Here is a 22,677-nt window from a genome sequence, read left to right as displayed (position 1 = left end):
CTACCATCCGGAAAAAGGTACCGAAGCATTCGGGCCCTCACTGCCAGACTATTCAACAGCTTCATCCCACAGGCCATCAGACACCTGAACACTCTGGACTGACACACACACACACACTACCTCTGTTATATTGTAGGATTATCTATCTGTAATATAATTTGTTAATGCACGTTCCATTTTGAACAGCAGTATTTGCACTATTTTACTTTGCACATTTATGAATCGTTTCGCATGTTTAGCGCTGTCTCTCATTGTTGTCTACATGTTTTAGGTAAATGTTACTCTTGCACTGCCCGTGTCCCCTGTTTGCACCTTACGTAGCCCAGTTTGTCTGTGTCACACTCGTGCACTTAATGTCACCAGGTTCCGGAGAAACAATATATCGTTTCACTATGCCCTGTCCAACACGTATATCGCCGAAATGACACTAAAGCTCAACTTCGGTCTCTAGTTTCCCGAGCAAGACACTTACCTCATTTTTTGCACGACAAACATGAATATATTTTTTCCTCTCATGCCGTAACTCTTACGCGTTATTCCGCATTCTGGCACTCCGCGTCTGAACCTCCACCTCGGCCGAGTGTGCGGGTGTCGTGGACGCCTGGTCTCCCGCGCAGGGCGCCCCCGGCCCCGGCCACGGCACCGCTGGGTGGCCGCCGGCGCGCCCGGCGCCGATGCACAGGTATTTGGGAAGTGACGTCATCCAGCCCGGAAAGCGGACGGGCCACTTCAGAGAGCAAAGATGGCAGCGAAGTCGGACGGAGCGGGGCTCGGCGCCGGGGGTTTCGCGCAGCTGCACGAGCTGGAGGAGGCGGTGGCCGGCGGCGACGAGGACGCGCTGGACAGCGCCGCCATCCACATCTGCCACTGCTGCAACAGCTCCTCCTGCTACTGGGGCTGCAGGAGCGCCTGCCTGCGCTCCCTCCCGGGGAAGGGGAGCGCGGCCGGGCGGCCGCGGCAGGGGGAGCGTCTCTGGCTGGACTGTCTGTGGATCGTGCTGGCCATGCTGGTCTTCTTCTGGGACGTGGGCACCGACCTGCTGCTGGCCGCGGACTACTACGGCAAGCGGGACTATCTGTGGTTCGGGCTGACCCTCTTCTTCGTGCTGGTGCCCTCGGTGCTGGTCCAGATCCTGAGCTTCAGGTGGTTCGTGCAGGATTACACGGGGGGCGGGCTGGGCGCCGTGGAGGGGCTCAGCCGGAGAGTGGGGGCGCACGGCAGGGACCGCTGCTGCCGGATCTCGGTGTGGATGTGGCAGGTGTTCGTCCACGTGCTGCAGATGGGGCAGGTGTGGAGGTGAGGAGCGCCGTGGCCGGACCGGAGTGGGTTCGGGTCCACGTGGGGCGTCGTGCTCGTTTCTAATGTCACTCCGGCGGAGAGTAGGAGCCGCGGATCTGCTGTATTTAAAGGAACAGCGTGCGTCAGGGTCGATGAAGTATCGCTTCCAAAGGTTTCATTAGTAAAATCCAGCACTGATTCATTCTTTCGTTTGAATGAAAGCAATCGTGCGCGTTTCCGTGTATTTCAGCGATTGTTGTGTGGAAAATATAGACATGTTGCTTCCGGGGTTTTCGCTGATCTTTATAAAGTCTTAAAAAGTCATAATTTGGACTTGAAATTTAAGGCCTTAAATATAATTCAATCCAAAATTAATTTTTTTTTAATACTGCGGACCCAAAACCTTTTTTTAACTTAATGTAATTTATTTTGTATGAAACTATGGAGCTCAACGGCTAAATTCTACACTCAATGTGTAGAAATGTGTCAGAAACCAGCGGTCACGGCGCGCCGGGTACTTCCGGGTTCACTGGTTATTTTTATTAACTTGCACTGATGTAAAGGTTTTGAAGTAATTCATTTTATGTGATTAATTTTTTATTGATAGGCAAGCAAGTGCCATTTATCATATCGCAATATTGATCTCAGTAATCGCAATATGTCTTTTTTTTTTTTTGTTTTTTTCGAGTTGTGTAGCCCTGAAATAAGAAACCGAAAATATTGCAGTCGCCCCCTAGTGGCTCAGTTGAAAGTGCTACTCTTAACCAAGTGGCCTTCTCTTTACGCATGTTTGGATTAATCAGTATATTGGAAATTGGTTGTTTCGCATCGTTGTACCCACATTGGTACAACGATGAAAAAAATCACAAAACTGATAAAATGATTCAACTTTGCTTTTAAAATGATTAGATTGTACCTCACAGGGCTTTTCCCTTACATCCCTGACATGTGTCTTTGTTGATATTGTGGACAACAGTATTACATTAAATACTGGATCAATAAATTTTAGATTTAAATCTGGATACATGAACAAAAGCTGGGCTTCGACTGTTGAAGAATTCACAGAATGTTGGGCAGAATACATGAAATACAGTTCGCATCTTACCAGAAAATGGACCTAAATGGAATGGAACTGAAATGCAAGTTATTGGTTTTGAATTATCGAATGACTGGATTCATGTTTTGGCCCACTGACCCTGACGCTCTGTTGACATTTTCACTGGACTATTTCTTCTGTGTTGCATACATCATGTGATCACAATTGGAAAATCCAAGTTACAGGCTTAAGACGAGTGTTCATATGTCACGTTAATCTCAAAACCACTAGTAATTACAACAGTCTCCCAGTGTAAATAACAGCATCACTGGCATATGGTATGCTGTAAGTATTTCTATGCATTTATTAAGCAAGAATAATGGGCCTGTTTTGTCTCTTAATTATCACTGCCACAGATTGCTTTGAAATTCAATATGCTATTAATTACCACAATATTATAGACATTAGTTACCGGTTATCTTGGTAGAATAGGCACCAATTACGCAGTCTGTGAGCAGAAGCCAGTGTTTTGCATCCACGCTCACATCCTCGGCCTCATGATTTGCGTACCGGCATGGCGGAGAAAGTAGCCGCCTCTCTCTCCCTCCGTCTCCCCGCAGCCTGTCACCACCTCCAGCGGCCGTCTCCACGTTATGAGATCTGTTTCAACCATCTCTCCGATGACTTTAATCAAAAATGGATTAGATGCGAGTGCGGGGAGGGGGGAAAACACCATCATGCTCAATTAAACCCGTCTCGGCGCATCTTCCCCCTTGGCAGCAGCGAGAAAGCAGCCGCTAATCTCCCCCCGGGGCCGAAAGGGCTGCAGAGTTTGGAACTGGCTTTAACCTGCTGTGTGCTCCAGTGGTCTGTGTAGCTGATTTGATTATTTTTTTTTGGGTGATTTGTGTAGGTATTTTCTATACATACATAAGCAATAAACGCATAAAACGTTTTAGTTTTGCCCCACATTGCCCTCACGACTGCTACGCAGGGTGCTAGTGGCCTAGTGGGTAACACACTCGCCTATAAACCGGAAGACCCGGGTTCAAATCCCACTTACTACTACTGTGTCCCTGAGCAAGACACTTAACCCTAAGACTGTCCCTGTAACTACTGATTGAAAGTCGCTCTGGATTAGGGCGTCTGATAAATACTATAAATGTACACATTTTTCTGTTGTCAACTCCCCTCATTGTCCCCCTTGTTTTGTGTGTCCCAATTAGCAATGAAGTCAGTGTAATCAGGATGAGTGTGTGATGCGAGTGGGGGTCCCAAATGGTGAAGGACAATGCCCCTCTGTCTGTTGCAGCCGCCACGGGTCATTTGCATCACCCTTTACGCACAACAGACAGAACGACCTAATAACACATGGCGCTGATAGGGGCCTTGCGTCCTGCAGCCCGGCCAGCAAAACATGATCGTCCTTTATTTGTTCCGACATGAACAGCTTTGTACTGTTGGCCATTTGTATTTTGCAGAACATTAGATTTGTGGCCAAAAGCTGTCTGTCTGTCATGTTATAGCAGATGTTTCAAACGGACCGATTCATGGCACCGAAAGCAAACTGACGACCCAGCAGTTTGCCAGATTGCAATTATGGTATAATATTACGCCTTTGATTTGGGTCATTATTTAATGCTGCACCATCCACTTGCAGCAGGTGCAGCGGTCAGGCTTGCGTGGGCAGCTTTCCGCTGAGTGCGGTGCGTGTACATGTAACTGGCAGGTGGGTGAAGAGGCAATTAGGTGCCCATGGCGCTGGGGTTTCAGTAGTCTGGCTGGCGAGCGGATAAATACAGAGCTGGCAGAATGAAATGCGGGGGTGGGGGTGGGGGGGCTCCATGCTCCATGCTCCCTGCATGAGTGCCTCCCCAGCTCTTCTCATGCTGCATATGCTGCTTTTGGCAAACGGGGTCGTACCGTGGGAGTCCATGGCCAACAACGAAAGGAACGGACGTGACTAAGATAGGCTTCAAATGATGAAAATATATATTTCATGTAAAAACAATTTATTTCTTAAGAAATGTGCACTCTGAATTTTTTTTCCAAATTACATTGGCTGTTACATATATTTAGAAATTCTGAACAGGCCTGAAAGAGGATAGTTGGGAGTTTTGAATTTTGCAAGTCATGTTCTATATTTCTCCTTATTTCTTTGTCCGTCTTCTTTCTCATGTCACATTTCATGAGTCAGCATTCTGGCAGACAAGGTCCGTCAACAAGTGTTCGATCTGAGCTCCGAGAAAGCTTGATGTTATAAACACTCTTGAATGGTGCTTGTTATGAGCAATTTAGTCTTTTTCCTTTTTTTTTTTTTAAAGGAAGCTTGCTTTATTCATATCCTACAGATTATTAACAGCATTTTGGTTCCATGAAGCTGCTGCATCTATGAAAAGCATTTGCTGAGTGAGCGAGTGGAACTGTCCATGGTGCTGATCCCACTGACCCTCACTTGCATGACTGCCAAACAATTAAACTTTTCTCATAGGTTGAATGAGAGATGTAGTAAGACTGATTGAACCTTTCAGTCCAGCTTCTTACACTGAAATTATATTCTATTTTAAGTTATTTTAATAATTTAGAAAATTTTAAATCATAATAATTCCTTGTAATAACTTATTTTTATAGTTTTTCTTACTGTTTGTCCACCAATGTTGCTGAAAACTAGCTAAATGTATCTGAACCCCCCCCTTCACCCTAAAGTCAGAAATACTCACTCTGAATTAGCCTGGAATGGAGCTTTTTGGGAAAGAAACTCCTTAAGGGGATTATGCAAGTGAGAGGATCGGAGGGAGTCTCTTTTACAGGATTTTTACACCCCGCTGAGAATAAGTGTGAATATTGGGGCTTGCAGATAAAGCATTAAAGGCTTTGTAAAACTGGATTAATCCTGCAGCTGAAATCACGCCGGGCTGAAAAGTGTTTAAGTGTAACCTTTGCCTTTTTTTTTTTCAATTTTGTCATTTTGTCCTTCTGAAGAATGTCAAAGTCTGTAATGCAAATTTTTTATTTTTATTTTTTTTTTTCCACTTTTGTCAGATATTCTCTGGCTGAAGATGCCTGCTGTTTCAATGGCTGTTTCAATGGCTGCCTTTCTCCTCCCGCGCGTCCTCTACATCCCAGGGATTAACTCCACAACTCTCAGGATGGCCAGCAGATCGGTCGCTTTTTGACAGTGAGCCTCCTGAATCTATAGCTGACCTACTTGTGAGAAGAAGAGCCCTCTATATTGGTCACTCTCTTGTGTGCAGCTCCAATATATACAAATTCTGCTTTTTTTTTTTTTTTTTTTTTTTTAAAGCAACTTCCGAAATAGCCTATAGATCCTACATACACTGTTAACTGTCAATGCTTCAGAGCACACTCCAGCTTGAACGCAACGGCATCTGCGGTTCAGGAGCTATGCTTGCTTACATACATATCTAAACAACATTGTAAACAGCAGACTATACATCATTAGTTTTCTTTGGCACTAGAATAGCCTATATGGAAAACCAATGAGGATCCAAACCAATGGGTTCCTCAAGGTGTGTCCCCTGAGACAACAGGTAATTGTTATGTATATGTCCAATCAGACAGACTTGGAATCCTTGAAATGTAATTGGGATGAGGTTATGGAGTACAAAATGTATTCCTCATCTGTTATCTTTGACTCTGTTAATCAGTGGTGCAACGATTAGGGGGATATTGATCCTGCACGTGACCAGTGCAGACATTTTCCATCTGGCCTGAAGTTATCTAGTCTACGGGGCTTTTGTTAAAATTTCTGGTTAAGGTATTGTAACCCCCTGACAATGTCAAGTTAAGTAAACCTTATGTGGACAATCAGTTAATACCCCTAACGTATAGATGCGGGGGGCTTCATGTGTTCTGTACAATATAAATATCAGGTTAATGTGCACCAAAACCACGTCAAGCAGAATTCATGCTACTCAGACCTCTGGCTCTGACTTTAACATGGTTTCCGGCACAGCAGAACGGTGCAGTGTGTTTCCAGTTGTGGACCGCAGCAGTTTGGAGAAATGCCTGTGCTGTGCTTATCTGTTACTAGTCTCTACCTTTCAGTTTTTTATTTATTTATTTATTTTTTTATTAAACATTGCATTTAGTGGCTACATTATTTGCATTAGAGCGTATGTAATTCTACATAACTGATAGATTGCATATGTAAATTGTGATTTATGTATACGTAATAATGTACATTATTGCACCACCGTGGTAATTGGAACACCACAGCAGTTGCGAGCGCAGATGGACATGAATTCGGGTGATGACACACTGACCTGGATTCTCCCCCGTTTCTGACTAGCGCAGCCCGAACACGATATGCTTTCCCACACCTACGGCTACGACCTTTCACACACTCCTCTCGAGCACAGCCTGCACGACTTTGTGTCTTTCGTGCAGTCATCTTCCCACTCGCGTCTTCAGGACAGCAGTTTGTTGCATGTATGTAGTGAATCACCGTCGAACCCCCGGCATCTGCTGCCCCGCTGAAAGCCAGGGAGAGAGAGAGAGAGAGAGAGAGCCAGCTCAGTAATTTAAGTTTATAATGTGCAAAACGTCACTCATTTGACTCTTTATTTCATTCTTTTTCATTATTTGATACTTACTTTTTTCCCCAGTGACAGTAGAAATATTCCACCGTCCTCTGTCTGTTTTATGTCTGTAGCTCTCCCTGCACATCTCTCCTGTTTGTGTGTTTTTTTTTTTTTTTTTTTTTGTTGGTTGAAGTCTGTGCTTTGTGGATTATAAAGACACCCTTCCTCGGGCCCACGCTGCTCGGAATAACTACTCCCCAGGGGGAGCAGAAAGGAGCAGAAAGGCTGACTCTTGGACAACCCTTTCATCCGCCGAAGCGGCATTGACTGAGGCGCTGATAAGTGCGGTCTCTTTTATGGCCAAACATGTCCGAGAGGAAGAAAGCGTTTCGGCGCTGCAGAAAGTAGTTGCTTATTTAGTGTGAAAGATTTGATGCACGGAGATGTTTGCCGATCGCAGGAAACACAAGCATTTAATTGCTTATTATATACACATATATAAAAATGCCGTATGTACGGTTAGTAAGCACATGATTACACCAGTATACATCTTTCCCCCGCTTCCTGTGTCTGTGTTTGTATTAAGTGAGCATGAGCGGGATCAGTTTTGTCTGTCACGCTTTTCCTGGTTTTGTTCGCGTGAAAATCCCATATGGACTTATGGCCTTTTCCAGCGCCATGGTGCGTTCACGCAGAATGGGAGTTTTGTGGCATCTGTGTTTGTACAGTTGACATTTTCACAGTATGATGCACAGTTATTGGTGCTCTGCACGGTGCTTTGAGTTTATAGCTGAACTGCCACTACCCCCCCCCCCCTTCCCTTTTTTATTTTAGAAATCATTCCATTTTTATTTTCTTAAATTTCCTTATTAATTATGAACAATATGAACAATAACATATTTAGGCTACATTTGCAAAGTGTGTAATCTTGACTGAGAATATATATTTTTTTAATGCTCAGGACACCAGTGTGTTTGATTTTAAGTCATAATTTGCTTTAAAATTTGCTTCCTCCCCCCTTTATGTTATTTTCTGAACTGTCTAAATACAAATGGAGTCCTTCGCGTCTCGTATGCAGGTCCGTAATCCTGCTGCTTATGCCTGTTCCATTGCTTATTTGGGAGGTTTTCTGATGAATTAATTGCACTTACAAAACATTTTCCATTTTCACTGGTAAACCTTGGCATGCTGATCTCTGAACAGATGATCTCAACAGCATCTGTTTTTTTTCTCTCTCTCTCTCTTTTTTTTTTTTTTGTTATTTTGGTTTATAATCTGTCCTCTGTCTCTTTCCCCATGTTTATTATGTTTCGAATTCATGCCATTTTCATTTCATCAACCCATTATTTTCTGTTTGTTTTGCTTTAGTTGCTCGATTGGACGGGCACCCCTAAAGAGGAACTGTAGGGGTTTGGACGGGTGGGTGCACTGGCTGAGAGAGCAGTGTGGCATCAGGAACAGTCCGGGGGGAGCAGCGCGTAAGTGCTACCTCTCCCAGCACCTATCCACAGCCTCCAGGCTCATTCATGCTCTTGCTGTCTCAAGCTCTCTCTCTCTCTGGAACTCTACTCTTTTGCTCATTATCATCCTACTCCTCCCTGTTTGTGTGTCACACACATTTCCCATTAGTCATTTTAAGCAAAATAAAAGATGTTATTACATTTGCATATTTAGATTTTCGTCCATCACATTATGACCACCCAACTTCTTTGCTCTTCCGGTGCCAAAACAGCCATGCTGGCAGTAGAAGATCCCTTCAATCCTGAATGTTGTGAGCTGGTTCTGTCATGAATCAGATTTTGTTTTTTCAAGCATAGCTTACTTGATAGGACTGAGACCTGCAGAATGTGGACACCAGCACATCAAGCTTGAACCAGTTTTACTGGGTGGCGGGTACCTTACTTTGCTGAAAGAGGGCTGCAAAGTAAGGTAGGAAGTACACATCAAAGTTGCACCCCCATGAACACAGGGGAGCAGAGAACTGTCCAAGGAATCGCACTGCCTCTACCGGCTTGTCTTCTCAGCATAATCAGATCAGGATAAAATTTGTTCTTTTCAGGATGTCTGCAATGGGAATTTGTGGTGTCTGGATGCAAGTGAGGGAGGAGAGGAGGAATGGACCAGGCGATGGACCGTGATACAAGGAAGCAGTCAGAGAAAGTCTGAGTGAGAGCCTTTATAAAATGGCAGGCATTAAGCTGTCTAGTGCAGATACTGGCAGGACCGGTATCTGGTGAGTGGCCTCTAAAGGCAGATCTGCTGAAATAGGTTTGTCGGTTGAGAGGCTGTTGTAGAGGAAATGGAAAATTGACAGGGTATGATGAGCGCCGCGCATGTTGGACTGCCGAACTCAAAGAGTTGTCTAATCTAGCCTCGGATGTCAGTCTAGGAAACTGCTGAGCTAAACGGGGCTCTCCTAAAATGACATCCAAGCGTGAAATATCTCAGGCACATCTCCTAAGTCTCCCGTGTCACCGCTAGTGCTCGTTTCTGACTGCATTATATTTCACCAGCCCAGCAAAATAGACAGATATGGAAACGACGTTACATATTTTACAGACTCTGAGGGCACTGTTTTCAAACTGGTTCAAATCGCAGCACTGAGCAGTAGTGTAAGGGCAAAGTCGTCATATATAGTACAGGCCAAAGTTTGGTAGATTCTCACTGAAGGCATCAAAACTATGAATGAACACATGTGGAGTTATGTACTTGAGGAAGTAGCGTGTTAGTTTTCTGGCTTTTTTAAAGCTCTGTTCGGAAAAAAATATCTAATATTGAATAATTGTGCATTAGATGTATAACTATACACCCTAGCCCATTAAAATTTTAATGGCCACTATTTTCAAATATAGTGAATGATGAATGTTTGACTGAAATTGGATGGATTTGTACTGAAGCGTGGAGCTGTAGTAAAAGTTTTCCAATAGATTGCTCATCACTCTTCATATGAAATGCATGATGCTTTTGCTGTGTAATACATAATATAAATATTGCAGTGAATATAGTTTACGGCCAGACTCGCTATATAATGTTAATTCTGTAAAGAAACACTTTTGCTCTTACATCCTCCTCAATCCATGTCCAATACATCTCTGGGTCTCTTGAAATAGAGCATCACCTGATATGGGCCTGATATCTGATATATTACTCAAAAATTAACCCCATGCTTTTAATGCTGTATTGATTTCTCTAGGAAATGGCTTGAATATCCTGCATTATATGAGCAGTACACCCTCACACTGTCTGACCCTCTTATTCCCATTAAACAATAAGCTGTATCTGTCTGAAACACACACAGATAGATGTGGCAGCTCTGCAGGATAATGGACTTCATGGATTTCTTCATAATGTTCCTTATAAAAAGCAGCCATTAATACTGTTAATAATTAATACAGGTCACACAAGGTTTCAATCTGACTGAAGTGAAAAAAACATTTACTATTCAAATTGAGAAGGTTCATAAAAAAGATTTAATAACTAATATAGTCTTTATAGCACAAAATGAAAGTGAGCACAGGTGCATATGAGAGCCAACTGCCAACAAGGGAATGGCAAGTGATGACAACAACCTTCTCCTAATTTCTTACATGTTTCTCTAGTTTTAATGTTCCTGCAAGTACTGTAGCCTGAGGTGATACCTGCAACTTTATTTGATTACACAGGTAGTCCAGATCCTCCATGATTGCATAGCCATACATGCAAAAGGTTTGTTGCATCTCCCATCACCGTCTAAAGAGCACAGAGGAGATACCAAGAGGTCAGAGGCTCCAGTCGGCTACTGTCTGCATGTTTCTGAGCAATCATTTAGAAACAGTGTCCATGGGTGACAGGAGGTTCTAATGTCCTCTAGTACAGTGTTTCCCAACCCTGGTCCTGGAGAAACATCTGCCAGTAAGTTGTCATTCCAACCCACATGACTCCACAACCTTCCTGCCTTTCTTTGGTTGTGTTTTGACAGATGTTCCTCCAGAACCAGGGTTTGGAAACACCTCCTGCAGCTTGATTTGCATGCACCAGAGAACGCCAGTACTGGTACACTGAGAGTCTGGAGATGCCATGGTAAACGCTCAACATTATCCAGCAGAACCACCTTAGCAGTATGTCTATAATGGTCTTGGGAGTGTTACACAGACCACCGCCACAAAGTTTGACAAAACCTTGATTTAGATCTGAGCACCATCCACTGTCTCATCAGGACACTACAAGTCAAAAGTTTGAGTGCATCTACTCTGTGGTGCTTATGGAGACTTAAGATGGAGCCATTTTGAAGAATCCAAAATGTTGTGTGGAGTGCATACAGGTATGAGCTGCAGTGAAAAAATTCAATTGATCAGCTGTAAAGATCTTTAGTAAAGATTTGAATATTTATATGGATGTATGAGTGTTGTCTTCCTTTTTATGATAATTAATAAATAATTTATTTGTTTTCTGTTTATTACTGTTTGTAATAAATAGACTGGTACACAGTTAGGGAAGCATTACCATTATTGTTCAGGGGTGTTGGGGTGGCACGAGATCTAAAATCCATCAGTTGTATGCCAGCAAATGGTCTTTGCTGTAATTGAAACGTTTGTCATAGACTGTTTGAAGTATGATTTTTATAGCATGCTTAAATCACATTTAAATCACAAACATGGTTTAAGCAGATCCTCCCAGGGCAGAGGTCTGTTCACAGACACATGCATCACAATATACCTGCAGAACTAAAGGAGCTTTGTGTTTTGAATCATGCATGGAGCAGAAATTGTGTTTGGGTGATGGGCAGAGTATGGAATTGTTCATGTAATTTAATTAATTAATTTAATTGAGGAGATGCAATAACTGTTATTTCATAATTTTGTGTGGGGCTTGGTGCTCTCTCTATGAATTAAGCATGTTTTCTGTGTGTCTCCACCCTCTCTTGGGGTTGTGCTCAGATTTTGTCAGATTGGCTCAAGCCTTCGTGCATCCTTGTCTTGAAAGAATGGGTCTAGAGGCTGGATAGTTTCAATATTTATATAACGTCATCCCATCTGCTGCTGAGAAATAAAATATGTAATCATAGGACGGGAAGACTAAATTATATTAGCAGCACATTTTTTCAGTTGTTATTATCCCATGTGTGTCTTGGGAGCGAGGCAGTAGCCATGCTGCTGGGTATTACATACCCAGTAGCCCTGGGTATGTAAATAGGAAGCAGACAAAGGGTGGGAGCAGAAGATGATAAATGCTAATGTGCTAAACCCCACACATTATCACAGCCGAGAGACAAAGAGGAAGAACACCAAGAACAAGGGGGGTGGAGCACCACACTAGAGGTGGATCATGACATATTAATACTACTATTCTGAATAATGCTGTACAGACATAATCTGACAGATAGAAATTCAATATCTTGTTTACGCCAATGTCCATTTGTGTTAATGTGATCAGTTGTTGTCAAATTTAATTCAATCATTTTCCTTCATAGTGTTTTGTTTAAGGCATCTATGTTGGTATGTGGCTGCATTAGAATTAAGGTATTATTCATCACTACTGGCATAGTGTTGTGTTAGTGCCACTGCCCACCGGTTGTAGTGACGAACGCAAAATCTTCGGGCTGTAGTGGACTGTGTGTTTAGCAGCAGCAGCAGCAGCAGCAGCTGCTTACGTCTGATTAAGATGGATGGACTGGTTACGCTTGTGAGATGGGAGCAGAATTGTGGGAAAAAAATGCCCTATAGGAGGACTGAAGTGTGGGGGATGGGGGGACCAAGAAGCAGATCAGCAGAGGCACTGAGATTACGCCGTCCGACATTTTATTTTCCCCTCTGTCATTATGTCCCCACGTCACATTATCACTGCACTGACTGCTCTTGATAAAAGCATTGAGCAGATCTTAGCATAAAATGTTGCATGGTGCATCTTGGTTATGGCAGTTTTTATCTTCCCAACATGTTTCTTGGGCAAATTGTACCAGATTTTGTTTTCTTTGTGCTAAATTACATTGTTGTTATTCAATGGTGATATTGAAGTGCCAGGAGAGTTTCGATAATTAGCATATGCAAAGTCCTCTAGAAAGTTTTATTACAGCCTGTGAATGAATGGATATATATGGTGCAACCAGTCGTTCAGGGGGAAAGGTACCCATAAACTCTGTGTGGTTCAAGAAACAGACACATTCTAATCCAACCAGAGATCGTAAAGGATGGGCCTTAATAGTTAGACCTGAACCCAGCAAGTACAGCTTTTTAAAATCCCAAACCCAACATTATTTTGGTTGCAGATGCAGACCAAGATCACTGTACCACCATACTTTGCGTGTGTGTCTTATAATTTTCATGGTCATGATCTTTTTTCATGGTCAAAGTTTTTTCCACAACTCACACTTTGCTTTCATCGCCAGTGCAACCAGAATGTAATCGGCATTGGATAGCTTCCATTTTACAGCCTCAGCATCCATTTTCGCATTAACAAAAATGTAAAATGATCATTTCAGTGATCCTCTCATTGGTGAGAGACAAGCACAAGGCTGTCTCAGAACAACCTCCTGAATCCTAACAAGTCTGGCTTCAAAACAGTCTGCCCTTTTGGCTGTTTCTGAGAAGCTACATGCGGCCAGATTGGCAAAACTGTCATCTGTACTCATTCTCCTCAGCCTCTCTGCAGCATTTGACACAGTTAACCACAAAACACTCTTGTCTATCCTGAAGAGGCTTGGAATTCGGGGCTCAGCATGGCAGTGGTTTGCTTCCTACCTTGATGAGCGATCTTACCAAGTGACTTGGAAAGGATCCACCTCTGCCTCACGTAGACTCTGGTGTCCCTCAAGGCTCAGTACTAGGTCCTCTCCTTTTCTCACTCTACATGAGATCACTTGGTGAGGTCATTTCCTCACATGGAGTATCCTACCACTGCTATGTCGATGACACACAACTCATCTTCTCTTTTCCACCATTAGATCTATATGCTGCTTCCTAAATCTCTGCATGTTTAACTGACATCTCATCTTGGATGGCAGCCCATCACCTCCAACTCAATCCCACCCAAACTGAACTAATATTCATTCCAGCAGATTATTCAACACCTCAGGATCTTGCTATTTACGTGGACAACTCGCAGCTCTGTCCTTCTACAACAGCAAGTAACCTTGGAGTAACAATAGACAACCAACTCACCTTCTCGACTCACATTTTCAATCTTTCCCGCTCACCCAGATACTGGTTCAGTCCTCAGTAATCTCACAACTGGATTGTGGTAACTCCCTTCTAGCTGGTCTACCTCTATGTACCATCCAACCTCTAATACAAAATGCAGCAGCATGACTGATCTTCAACCTTCACAAATTCTCCCACACAACCCCTCTGCTATGTTCCCTCCACTGGCTCCCAGTAGCTTCACATATCAGATTCATAATACTGATGCTGGCCTACAAAGCCAAACATGGAGTAGCACCATCCTACCTCACAGCCCTTATCATACCTCGCACTGCACATTGTATACTCCGAGCCTCCAGTACTGCTCACATGGTCCCTCCATCTCTGAAGGTAAAAGGAGGACACTCATCTAGACTCTTCTCTGTCTTGACCCCTCAGTGCTGGAATGAACCTCCCCTGGAGGAGTTAATTTAGATTACAAGTTAATTTAGATTAGCTTCTAACCTTCTTATTGTCTTACTTATGTATAGAAACTACAACAGAGTGAATAAAAAGGTTGTATTCATAGTTGGGGGTCCTAGTGAACCAGAATTGATCACTTCATTGATTGTAACATGGAAGCACGTTGTAAGTCGCTCTGGATATGGGCGTCTGCCAAATGTCTTAAATGTAAATGTAAATGAGATCATTCTGTCATGCTAATTGAGTTAGAATAGCAGATTGGATGCTTGAAATCATTTTTCCTGCTCTGTTAACCATGGTTACCTGCATTGCATTGCATAAAAAGGACTTCACAGGCAAGGATAATCTGCTACTAAGATTGCATCTAATTCAACCATTTATCTGATAATCAAAAACGTAAAGGAGAGAGGTGTTGTGAAGAAGGCTTCAGGGTCCCAAGAAAGTCCAGCAAGCGACAGGACAGTCTCCTAAAGATGATTCAGCTGCAGGATCGGGGTGCCAACAGTGCAGAGCTTGCTCAGGAATGGCAGCAGGCAGGTGTGAGTGCATCTGCACACACAGTGAAGAAGACTTTTGGAGGATGGCCTGGTATCAAGAAGGGCAGCAAAGAAGCCACTTTTCTCTAAGAAAACCCATCAAGGACAGACTGATATTCTGGCAAAAGTACATGGATTGGACTGCTGAGGATGGGGTAAAGTCATTTTCTCTGATGAAGACCCTTTCTGATTGTTCTGGAAAAATGATTGTCTGGAGAAGAAAAGGTGAGCACTGCCACCAGTCCTGTCTTGTGTCAACAGTAAATCATCCCGAGACCATTCATGTGTGTGTCTTCTCATCCAAGGGAATGGGCTCACTCACAATTTGCCTAAGAACACAGACATGAATTAAGAAACCATCCTCCGACAGCAACTTGGTGAAGAACAATGCCTTTTCCAGCATGATGGAGTACCGTGCCATAAGGCCAAAGTGATAACTAAGTGGCTCAGGGAACAAAACATTGAAATTTTGGGTCCACGGCCAAGAAACCCCCTGGAACGTAATCCAATTGACAACTTGGAAAAAAGGGCCAATACTACAAATATTAACTCTTTGCACAAACTTGATGTAATTGTCAGTAAAAGTCAGTGAAATGTATAAAATGCTTTTAAAATTATACTTTAATACACCACAGAAACAACTTACAGAAAGATCTAAAAACCCTGAAGCAGCAAACTTTGTGAAAACTGGTATTTGCGTCATTCTCAAAACTTTTGGCCCCGACTGTACTGACCCAGTGTCTCCTCTCCCTGTGCCATTCAGCAGCAGATCAGGCCAAGATGATATTAAAGTTTAAGCCCTTAAAAAACTTTCAGTTTTAATTTAATTTCATTTTAATTTTCTTTTCATTTAATTAATTTTGTTTAAATTTCATCTCAGTGAAGCACTTTTAAGCAGCAACACATTTTCAGTAAGTTACTGAAGATTGTCCTTCAAATAAAGGACTTTATTTTAACCAGATTGTTAGTGCAAAGGACACATTCACATATGAACCCCAATTATACCATTTCTGGTTGCAGATATATAGGGTTTGGTACAAGGATTAAATCATATGTGCATTAAGAAAGGTTTGAAAGTCATTCTTTTGAAATGTGTTATTTTAGCTTGTGACAAAGAGTGTCTGATTTGGTGTGCAAGTGTGCTGCCTTTCTCTTAAGCTGTAGGAACAAGGCTGTTTTAAGAGACGTTGGACTTGATGCAGTAAACCCCCATCATCGTGAGCAGCATTAGCAGACAGATGAGCCACAGGGAGTTCTTTTCCTGCTACTGATGTGGGCACCCAAGCTCTGCCAACGGTGGGCCATTTGGCAGGCCTGCTGATGCCTGAGGATGTAGCAGCTTATTTAGGGCTCTTCAGGAAATCCTTGTGTTTTAGGAAAGCTGAATTGCTGTGAGCATTGTGTGTTTGCCTTTAGATAACGGGGTTCAAAGCTCTGGAGCTTCGTAAGGCTTTCATGATTTGAAATAAAAAAAAGCACACTGCAACAGATAAAAACAACAAATCACTGCTTGCTAGTTATCTGTATCTTAGAAAGCTGAAAACAACTACCCACCCAGCCCTTTGTAGGTGTGATAATTGCTCATGCATCCTACTTCTTCTTCTTCAAAAAAAAAAGGGGCAGTGGTGGCCTAGCGGTTAAGGAAGCGGCCCCGTAATCAGAAGGTTGCCGAATCCCGATCCGGCAAGGTGCCACTGAGCAAAGCACCGTCCCCACACACTGCTCCCCGGGCGCCTGTCATGGCTGCCCACTGCTCACTCAGGGTGATGGGTTAAATGCAGAGGACAAATTTCACTGTGTTTGCTGTGCTGCTGTGTATCACATGTGACAATCACTTCTCTTTCACTTCTTATTTCCTCATTCTGGCTGAAATTGTCTCCTGTCAATACATCACTTCCCTGTTTGTCCTTCATTACCCTTTCCTTGTAATACTCCTAGTTCAGTCAGCTTATAGTCATCCTGGGACCACACCCACTTGGCAAACATTCTGATTACTTAACTTTCGCAAATGACATTCAGGAACATTCCCACTGTGCTATGGTTTTCCAAATTTACAGAATAAATGGTTTTTCACATTGATGACAATTGCACCGTGGTTTGCCAAAGGTTTTACACCTTTTACTGGTGCATTATCATACATGAACGCTGCCACCAACTGACCTTTGACCTCCTTCTTCAGGTATATCCGCACCATGTACCTGGGCGTCCAGAGCCACCGGCGGAAGCAGCATAGTCGGCGCTTCTACTGGGCCATGATGTACGAGTATGCGGATGTCAGCATGCTCCGCCTGCTGGAGACATTCCTGGAGAGCGCCCCCCAGCTGGTGCTGCAGCTCTGCATCATGATCCAGAAGAACCGCGCCGAGTCGCTGCAGTGTAAGAACTTCAATATCTTAAGTTAATAGCTTCCTCAGTCTGCTGGATCCTCCATTAGCGACTGAGAATTGTGAATCGGAGACTTAATATTTACTAAACCATGTCTTCTTCTACTGCTCTTCTCATTCCCATTTTAGGCGTGTCATTAGTGGCCTCGCTCCTCTCGCTGTCCTGGGTGCTGGCGTCCTACCACAAGCTGCTACGGGACTCCCGCGACGACAAGAAGAGCATGAGCTACCGAGGTGCCCTCATCCACATCTTCTGGCGCCTTTTTACCATCTCTTCCAGGGTGCTATCATTCGCTCTCTTCGCCTCCATCTTCCACATCTACTTTGGCATTTTTGTGGTAATACATTGGTGCGCCATGGCCTTTTGGATAGTACATGGTGGAACAGATTTCTGCATGTCCAAGTGGGAGGAAGTGCTGTTCAACATGGTGGTGGGCATCGTCTACATCTTCTGCTGGTTCAATGTGAAGGAGGGGCGGAGCCGCTACCGCATGGTGGCCTACTATATAGTGGTGCTGGCCGAAAACACAGCTTTGACCTGCTTGTGGTATGCGTACCGCGACCCGGCCACCACCGACTCGTACGCCGTGCCAGTGATGTGCGGTGTCTACATGAGCTTTGCCTCAGGTGTGGTCTTTATGGGGATCTACTACGGCGTTCTTCACCCCATGGGCCCCCGTGTACAAATCCTGACAAGCTCCTGCTGCGCCGACCTTCTTTGGGGTCTCCCCTTGCCCCCTGAGGCCGAGCCAATGGCCCCTACCTCCCACCACACCCCCAGTCGCGCCTCTGTGGGGGACCAGGGCCTTCAGGATGACGCAGCAGAGTCATGCCTGCCCGTTTTCCAAGTGCGGTCAACTGAACCCACCACGCCCTTGGGCCGCTATCGGTCAGAGGGGCCGCTCATTAAAATAGACATGCCCAGGAAGCGCTACCCAGCATGGGACGCCCATTTTGTGGACCGGAGGCTGAGGAGGACGATAAACATCCTGCAATTCATCACCCCAGCTGCCGTGGGCATTAGGTACAGGGATGGACCGCTCCTGTACGAACTGCTGCAGTACGAGTCCTCCCTGTGATGGTGCACTCTCTCACTCCTCACATCCTTCCCTTTCCTTTCTACTCAGCCCCATGTTTTAATGCCATCTGTCTGTTTATTAATCATAGTAATTTATGGTTCTTTCAGTGTAAGACGTGGAGTGGAGCAAAAGGTTCACGTGAGAAAATATGAAACCAATGTATTTCTTTTCCTCATACAAAATCCCTTCTTCGCTACTGAAAAGTCAGCGTTATTTTCCCCATAGGCGTGGTTATACAGTGTTATGACTGGGCGAGGAATGGCATGTACCCCAATATGTACAGCTACTCTTTGATGTATACATATCATGTATAAAGCTGGAATGATGGAGTCAGAACATAGTGTCTGTCTGTACAGTTCCATTTTCACCACGAGCGAATTGTACCACAGTAATGGTGCATTTGATTGGAGAACATATGCATGGCCAATTGAAGGACGTCCTCCTTTGTCAACTCAACACTGCACTCTACAGTCCAAAACCTGTACTGAGACCCAACCAAAGCGCACTTTCAGTCAATTCACCCTAGCTCTTATCTAGACTTTTCTTTAAAAGTCTCCCATTTCTATATTAAGCAAAACTATTACGCTAACAAAGCACAATGTTAAGCAGATCTGACACTTCAAGCAGATCAGATATGCACAAATGGTTCTTCTGTTAAACCTGTATGAGATAACTGAGCTGTTCCCGAAACAGCTCAGTGTGTTAAATTGTACAAACCTATCATAAAGCTTATTTCATTACCAGATTGTCAAAATGATGACCTTTTCAGTATTTGTGTTTAAATGCTATTAAATTTTAGGGTAAGCAGGGTATTCCATAAAGCACAATTTCTCTCTGATTCATTGTATCTGTCTACACCAATGGGCACAATGCAACAATCTACAGAGGCTATGTTTTCTCCATCACTCCCTCACAGTCTTTGAAAATGATTGGTAATTTCAAATAGGCACGTTACTTGTTTTCAGAGGAAATCTATAAGTTTCTGCCTGTATTTTGTTTAAATTCCTACATTTGTCTTTCATTTTTGAAGAACATCTAAGCCAGCTTGGTAGCTTCCTATACAGCGGATGTTTATCTTTGCCTGAATATACCTGATGAAACATTGTTCACAAAGTAATTGTAGCACCATAGAGTTATGCTATAGTACTGTAATCTGCCATGAGAGGCACTTCCAGTCTCTTGGCACACAGGGTGCCTGCAAAAGCCGAAGCGTCTCTAGTCCGCCCTGCTACTGGTGCACAGGGCCGCCTGAGTGACGTCTGCTTAAAACCAAGGAGCCACTTTGTATTAATGGTGCTATGTGTTACATTCCATGTTAAAAGCAGAAAATTTGTAGTGGTGTTCTTAACCCTTCAATTCAGTCCTTGATTCAGTTGCAGGGCCTATTTTTCAGCAACCAATCAACTATAAAAAACATGGATACTGATGCATTGGCTTCCGTAGTATAAAAATGAAGATAAAATACCTCCCCAATGTTATTAAATGAGTGTCAGCATCAAGAATGCCTTCTCTTTTAGTAGCTCTGGCCAACGATGCATTCTCCTCCAGTCAAGGCTGCGAGTCACCCTCTCACTACATGGAAAAAAAAAAAGATATCAGCATAGGGTTTGAATTCGAATTCAGTCTGAATTAGATACTATAGACCAGGTGTCGGCAACCTGCAGCTCTGGAGTCCTTACAATGCGGCTCCCTGGGGTATTTGAAAAATAAATAATAATTTAAGCCTATTATTTTTTTATTTTTAGCATTTTAATGTAGTTTGAAAATGTTATATTATTATGATCTGGTAACTGTTAATCATCCGTTAATCAGTTTGTTCTATTAGAGTAGGGTTTTAAAATCTGACTCCTCTGTGGCTGAGTAAACAGTTGTTTGTAATATTTAGTGTTTAGTGTGATTTGCATATGTTGACTTTAAATTGATAAGAAAGTTGTGTCGAGTTAGCATAGCATCACTAAGTTACGGTGACCAGATCTCCTCTTTTCACCGAACATGTCAGGCCAAGTTTTTACACTTTTATGGATGATCTACATCAGCCTCTACACGCATATTTGTAAAAAAAAAAAAAAAAAGTTCTGACGATGTTCACTCCCATTCAATCCGTATATGTGCAAACTTTGCATAAATAAAATTTCACAAACACACTAGCTTAGTACTTTTGTACATAGCATATAAGTAAAAATAATATGCAGTGTTCCATTCATTTTACAGTGTTAAAGGTTGCCGACCCCTGTGGACTGTAATATGAGTCAACTAACATGGAAACAGGCAATTTATTCATTTAAAAATGGGGGTGGGAGGTGCAGCCCACAGACCTACTTTTTTTTTTTGTACGTTGCAGCAGTTTTTTGTTGGTTTGGCACATTATGTATGATAAAACAATCAGGTATCTAATGGCAACCCTGTTTGGTGGCTTCACTTTTTAGGGACAGTGTGTTCATGTTTTTTACAGTTGATTCCAAGACCAAAATAACTTAAAGCATCTTTAAGAAACTAGCATTATTATTTTATGATGAATTTTACGGTGCTATTAATTATTTACAATTAAAGATACTTGTTGGTAGTAAAATTCATTATTTAGGGGCATTGTGGCTGCTCGCTGATCAAGAGACATTGGCATGGTGCTATATATTCTTCTTTCAAAACAATTTGAAGGGTACAGTATATTATTTTTATTCCTAATGCAAGCTATGCAAATGCATAACTTGCTACTATTGGCTGGATGAGGCACTAAGCATCCTCTTTCCTACTGCAATATGGATTCCCAAGCAAAATTGACATAAAACAATGGCTGGAAGCAGGCTAGGTGCATCAACCCTTGGTGCTGGAAAAAAAAAAAACCTCAATGAGCAGATTTAACGCAGTCGGGTGAAAGGTTCTTGTCAGGTATGGAGAAGGGAGCTGAGGGTAAGCCTGTAAGTCTAAAATAAGATAAGAAGGCTACACCTGCTACCTGAACGTGAACGGTTGGCATGTAATCCCACCAGAATCAGATCTACCCACAAGATGAAAGGACATTTTCTTTCTGATCAGCTGCCAGGCTTGATTTAGCCTCACAAGTGTCTAGTGACCTCCCAGCCAGTGGGGGGTCTCTCAGGCCGGCTGTCCCACAGCTCCTCCTACCTGCCTGGTTGCTGCTAGCCTTTCCCCCCTGACTGTGTGCTACAGGTGTATTCTGGTGCAGAGATTCACATTTATCTCTCTCCCTATCCCCCTTTCATTTTAAATATCATGTCTGTATTGTTTGGTGTGTTGTGAAGAAGCAGGCCACGTTGAGGTGACATGAAACAGGCCTCCTTATGTTACCTTATGGACTGGATGCTACCCATGCGAGCCAAGATGAATCCCAAGTGCCTGAGTATGTCCCTGTAATGTGTCCTGTTTCTACTGCCAGCTGTCTACTTCAATATGTTTGGATTTTTAGCAGTGACTTGTCATTAATATTCTGCGCCTGGGTTAAAAAAAAAAAAAAAATCAGCATTCTTGACAAGATGGCAGATCCCACAGATGCCACCCGGTTCTAGGGGGAGCAAGAAGAGTACCAAGGGTGCTGGCATCCTTCATCTAGATCATTCCCAAGGATACAGAAGCACAGAATGATATTAGTATTAATCTGTATTGCATTGTATATTCTATATTTGTAATAATGTTTTTTTGGTTTATCATTGGTTATTTTGTACCATTCTTTTTTTTTTAAACAAGGAAATGTCTGAAATATTATTACATTGTGGTTAGGGCTACATGTTAAGGACCGTTGTCCTGTTTAAAGTGATATTGGCCAAACACACACTTTTCTTTTTTTTTGATACAGCATTGTGGAGGTAATCCAGGAATCAGACATTCAAAACCAACCATTTTCCTTTTTGTTGCCATAGTTCAGGGTGACTTTGTTCCAATTGGTGCTTTATTACACCCCTCCGTCACCTCAGAGAGAAGGAAACAACTTTAGCAAACCATACAAATGCAGAAAAAACATAATATATTGTATGAAATATACATCAAAATTTTTATGTCATGTGGAGGTTAGAGTTGTCTACATCTATTGCTCAAATTACATCTGAAGCTCAGATTTGTCACCAGATTGGATGGCCTAAGTACTCCCTGTTTCTTTTTTTGTTTCCGCTCTTAATTCGATAAAGACGTAAGTCAGGTGTTTGCATATTTGATCGGTAGACCATCTTTCTGATCATATTTGTGCTCATGTGAGTCATGTGACTGGTGGTTGGATCTATACAACTAGACA

The 22,677-nt window shown here is 43.0% G+C and overlaps 1 protein-coding gene across 1 annotated transcript; it reads left to right on the top strand.

Moving 5' to 3' along the window:
* Window positions 1–741: 741 nt before the first annotated feature.
* On the top strand, window positions 742–19,022 carry xkr6a (XK, Kell blood group complex subunit-related family, member 6a). Its single transcript, XM_028987028.1, has 3 exons — window positions 742–1,296; window positions 17,151–17,347; window positions 17,485–19,022. The coding sequence occupies exons 1-3, from the start codon at window positions 743–745 to the stop codon at window positions 18,432–18,434; spliced, it is 1,701 nt and encodes a 566-aa protein (XP_028842861.1). The 5' UTR covers window position 742; the 3' UTR covers window positions 18,435–19,022.
* Window positions 19,023–22,677: the final 3,655 nt, after the last annotated feature.

The sequence above is a fragment of the Denticeps clupeoides genome, chromosome 1 (genome assembly GCF_900700375.1).
Source record: "Denticeps clupeoides chromosome 1, fDenClu1.1, whole genome shotgun sequence".
NCBI lineage: Eukaryota > Metazoa > Chordata > Actinopteri > Clupeiformes > Denticipitidae > Denticeps > Denticeps clupeoides.
The sequence above is the reverse complement of the archived record's forward strand: the minus strand, read 5'-3'. Positions and strand labels throughout refer to the sequence as shown.

What these genes read in the sequence shown, in the direction of transcription:
- xkr6a (XM_028987028.1), top strand. Translation starts at nt 743, where the DNA reads ATGGCAGCGAAGTCGGACGGAGCGGGGCTCGGCGCCGGGGGTTTCGCG. An exon ending in CAGATGGGGCAGGTGTGGAG is followed by an intron (nt 1,297 to 17,150) that starts GTGAGGAGCGCC and finishes CTCCTTCTTCAG; the next exon opens with GTATATCCGCACCATGTACC. An exon ending in CCGCGCCGAGTCGCTGCAGT is followed by an intron (nt 17,348 to 17,484) that starts GTAAGAACTTCA and finishes TTCCCATTTTAG; the next exon opens with GCGTGTCATTAGTGGCCTCG.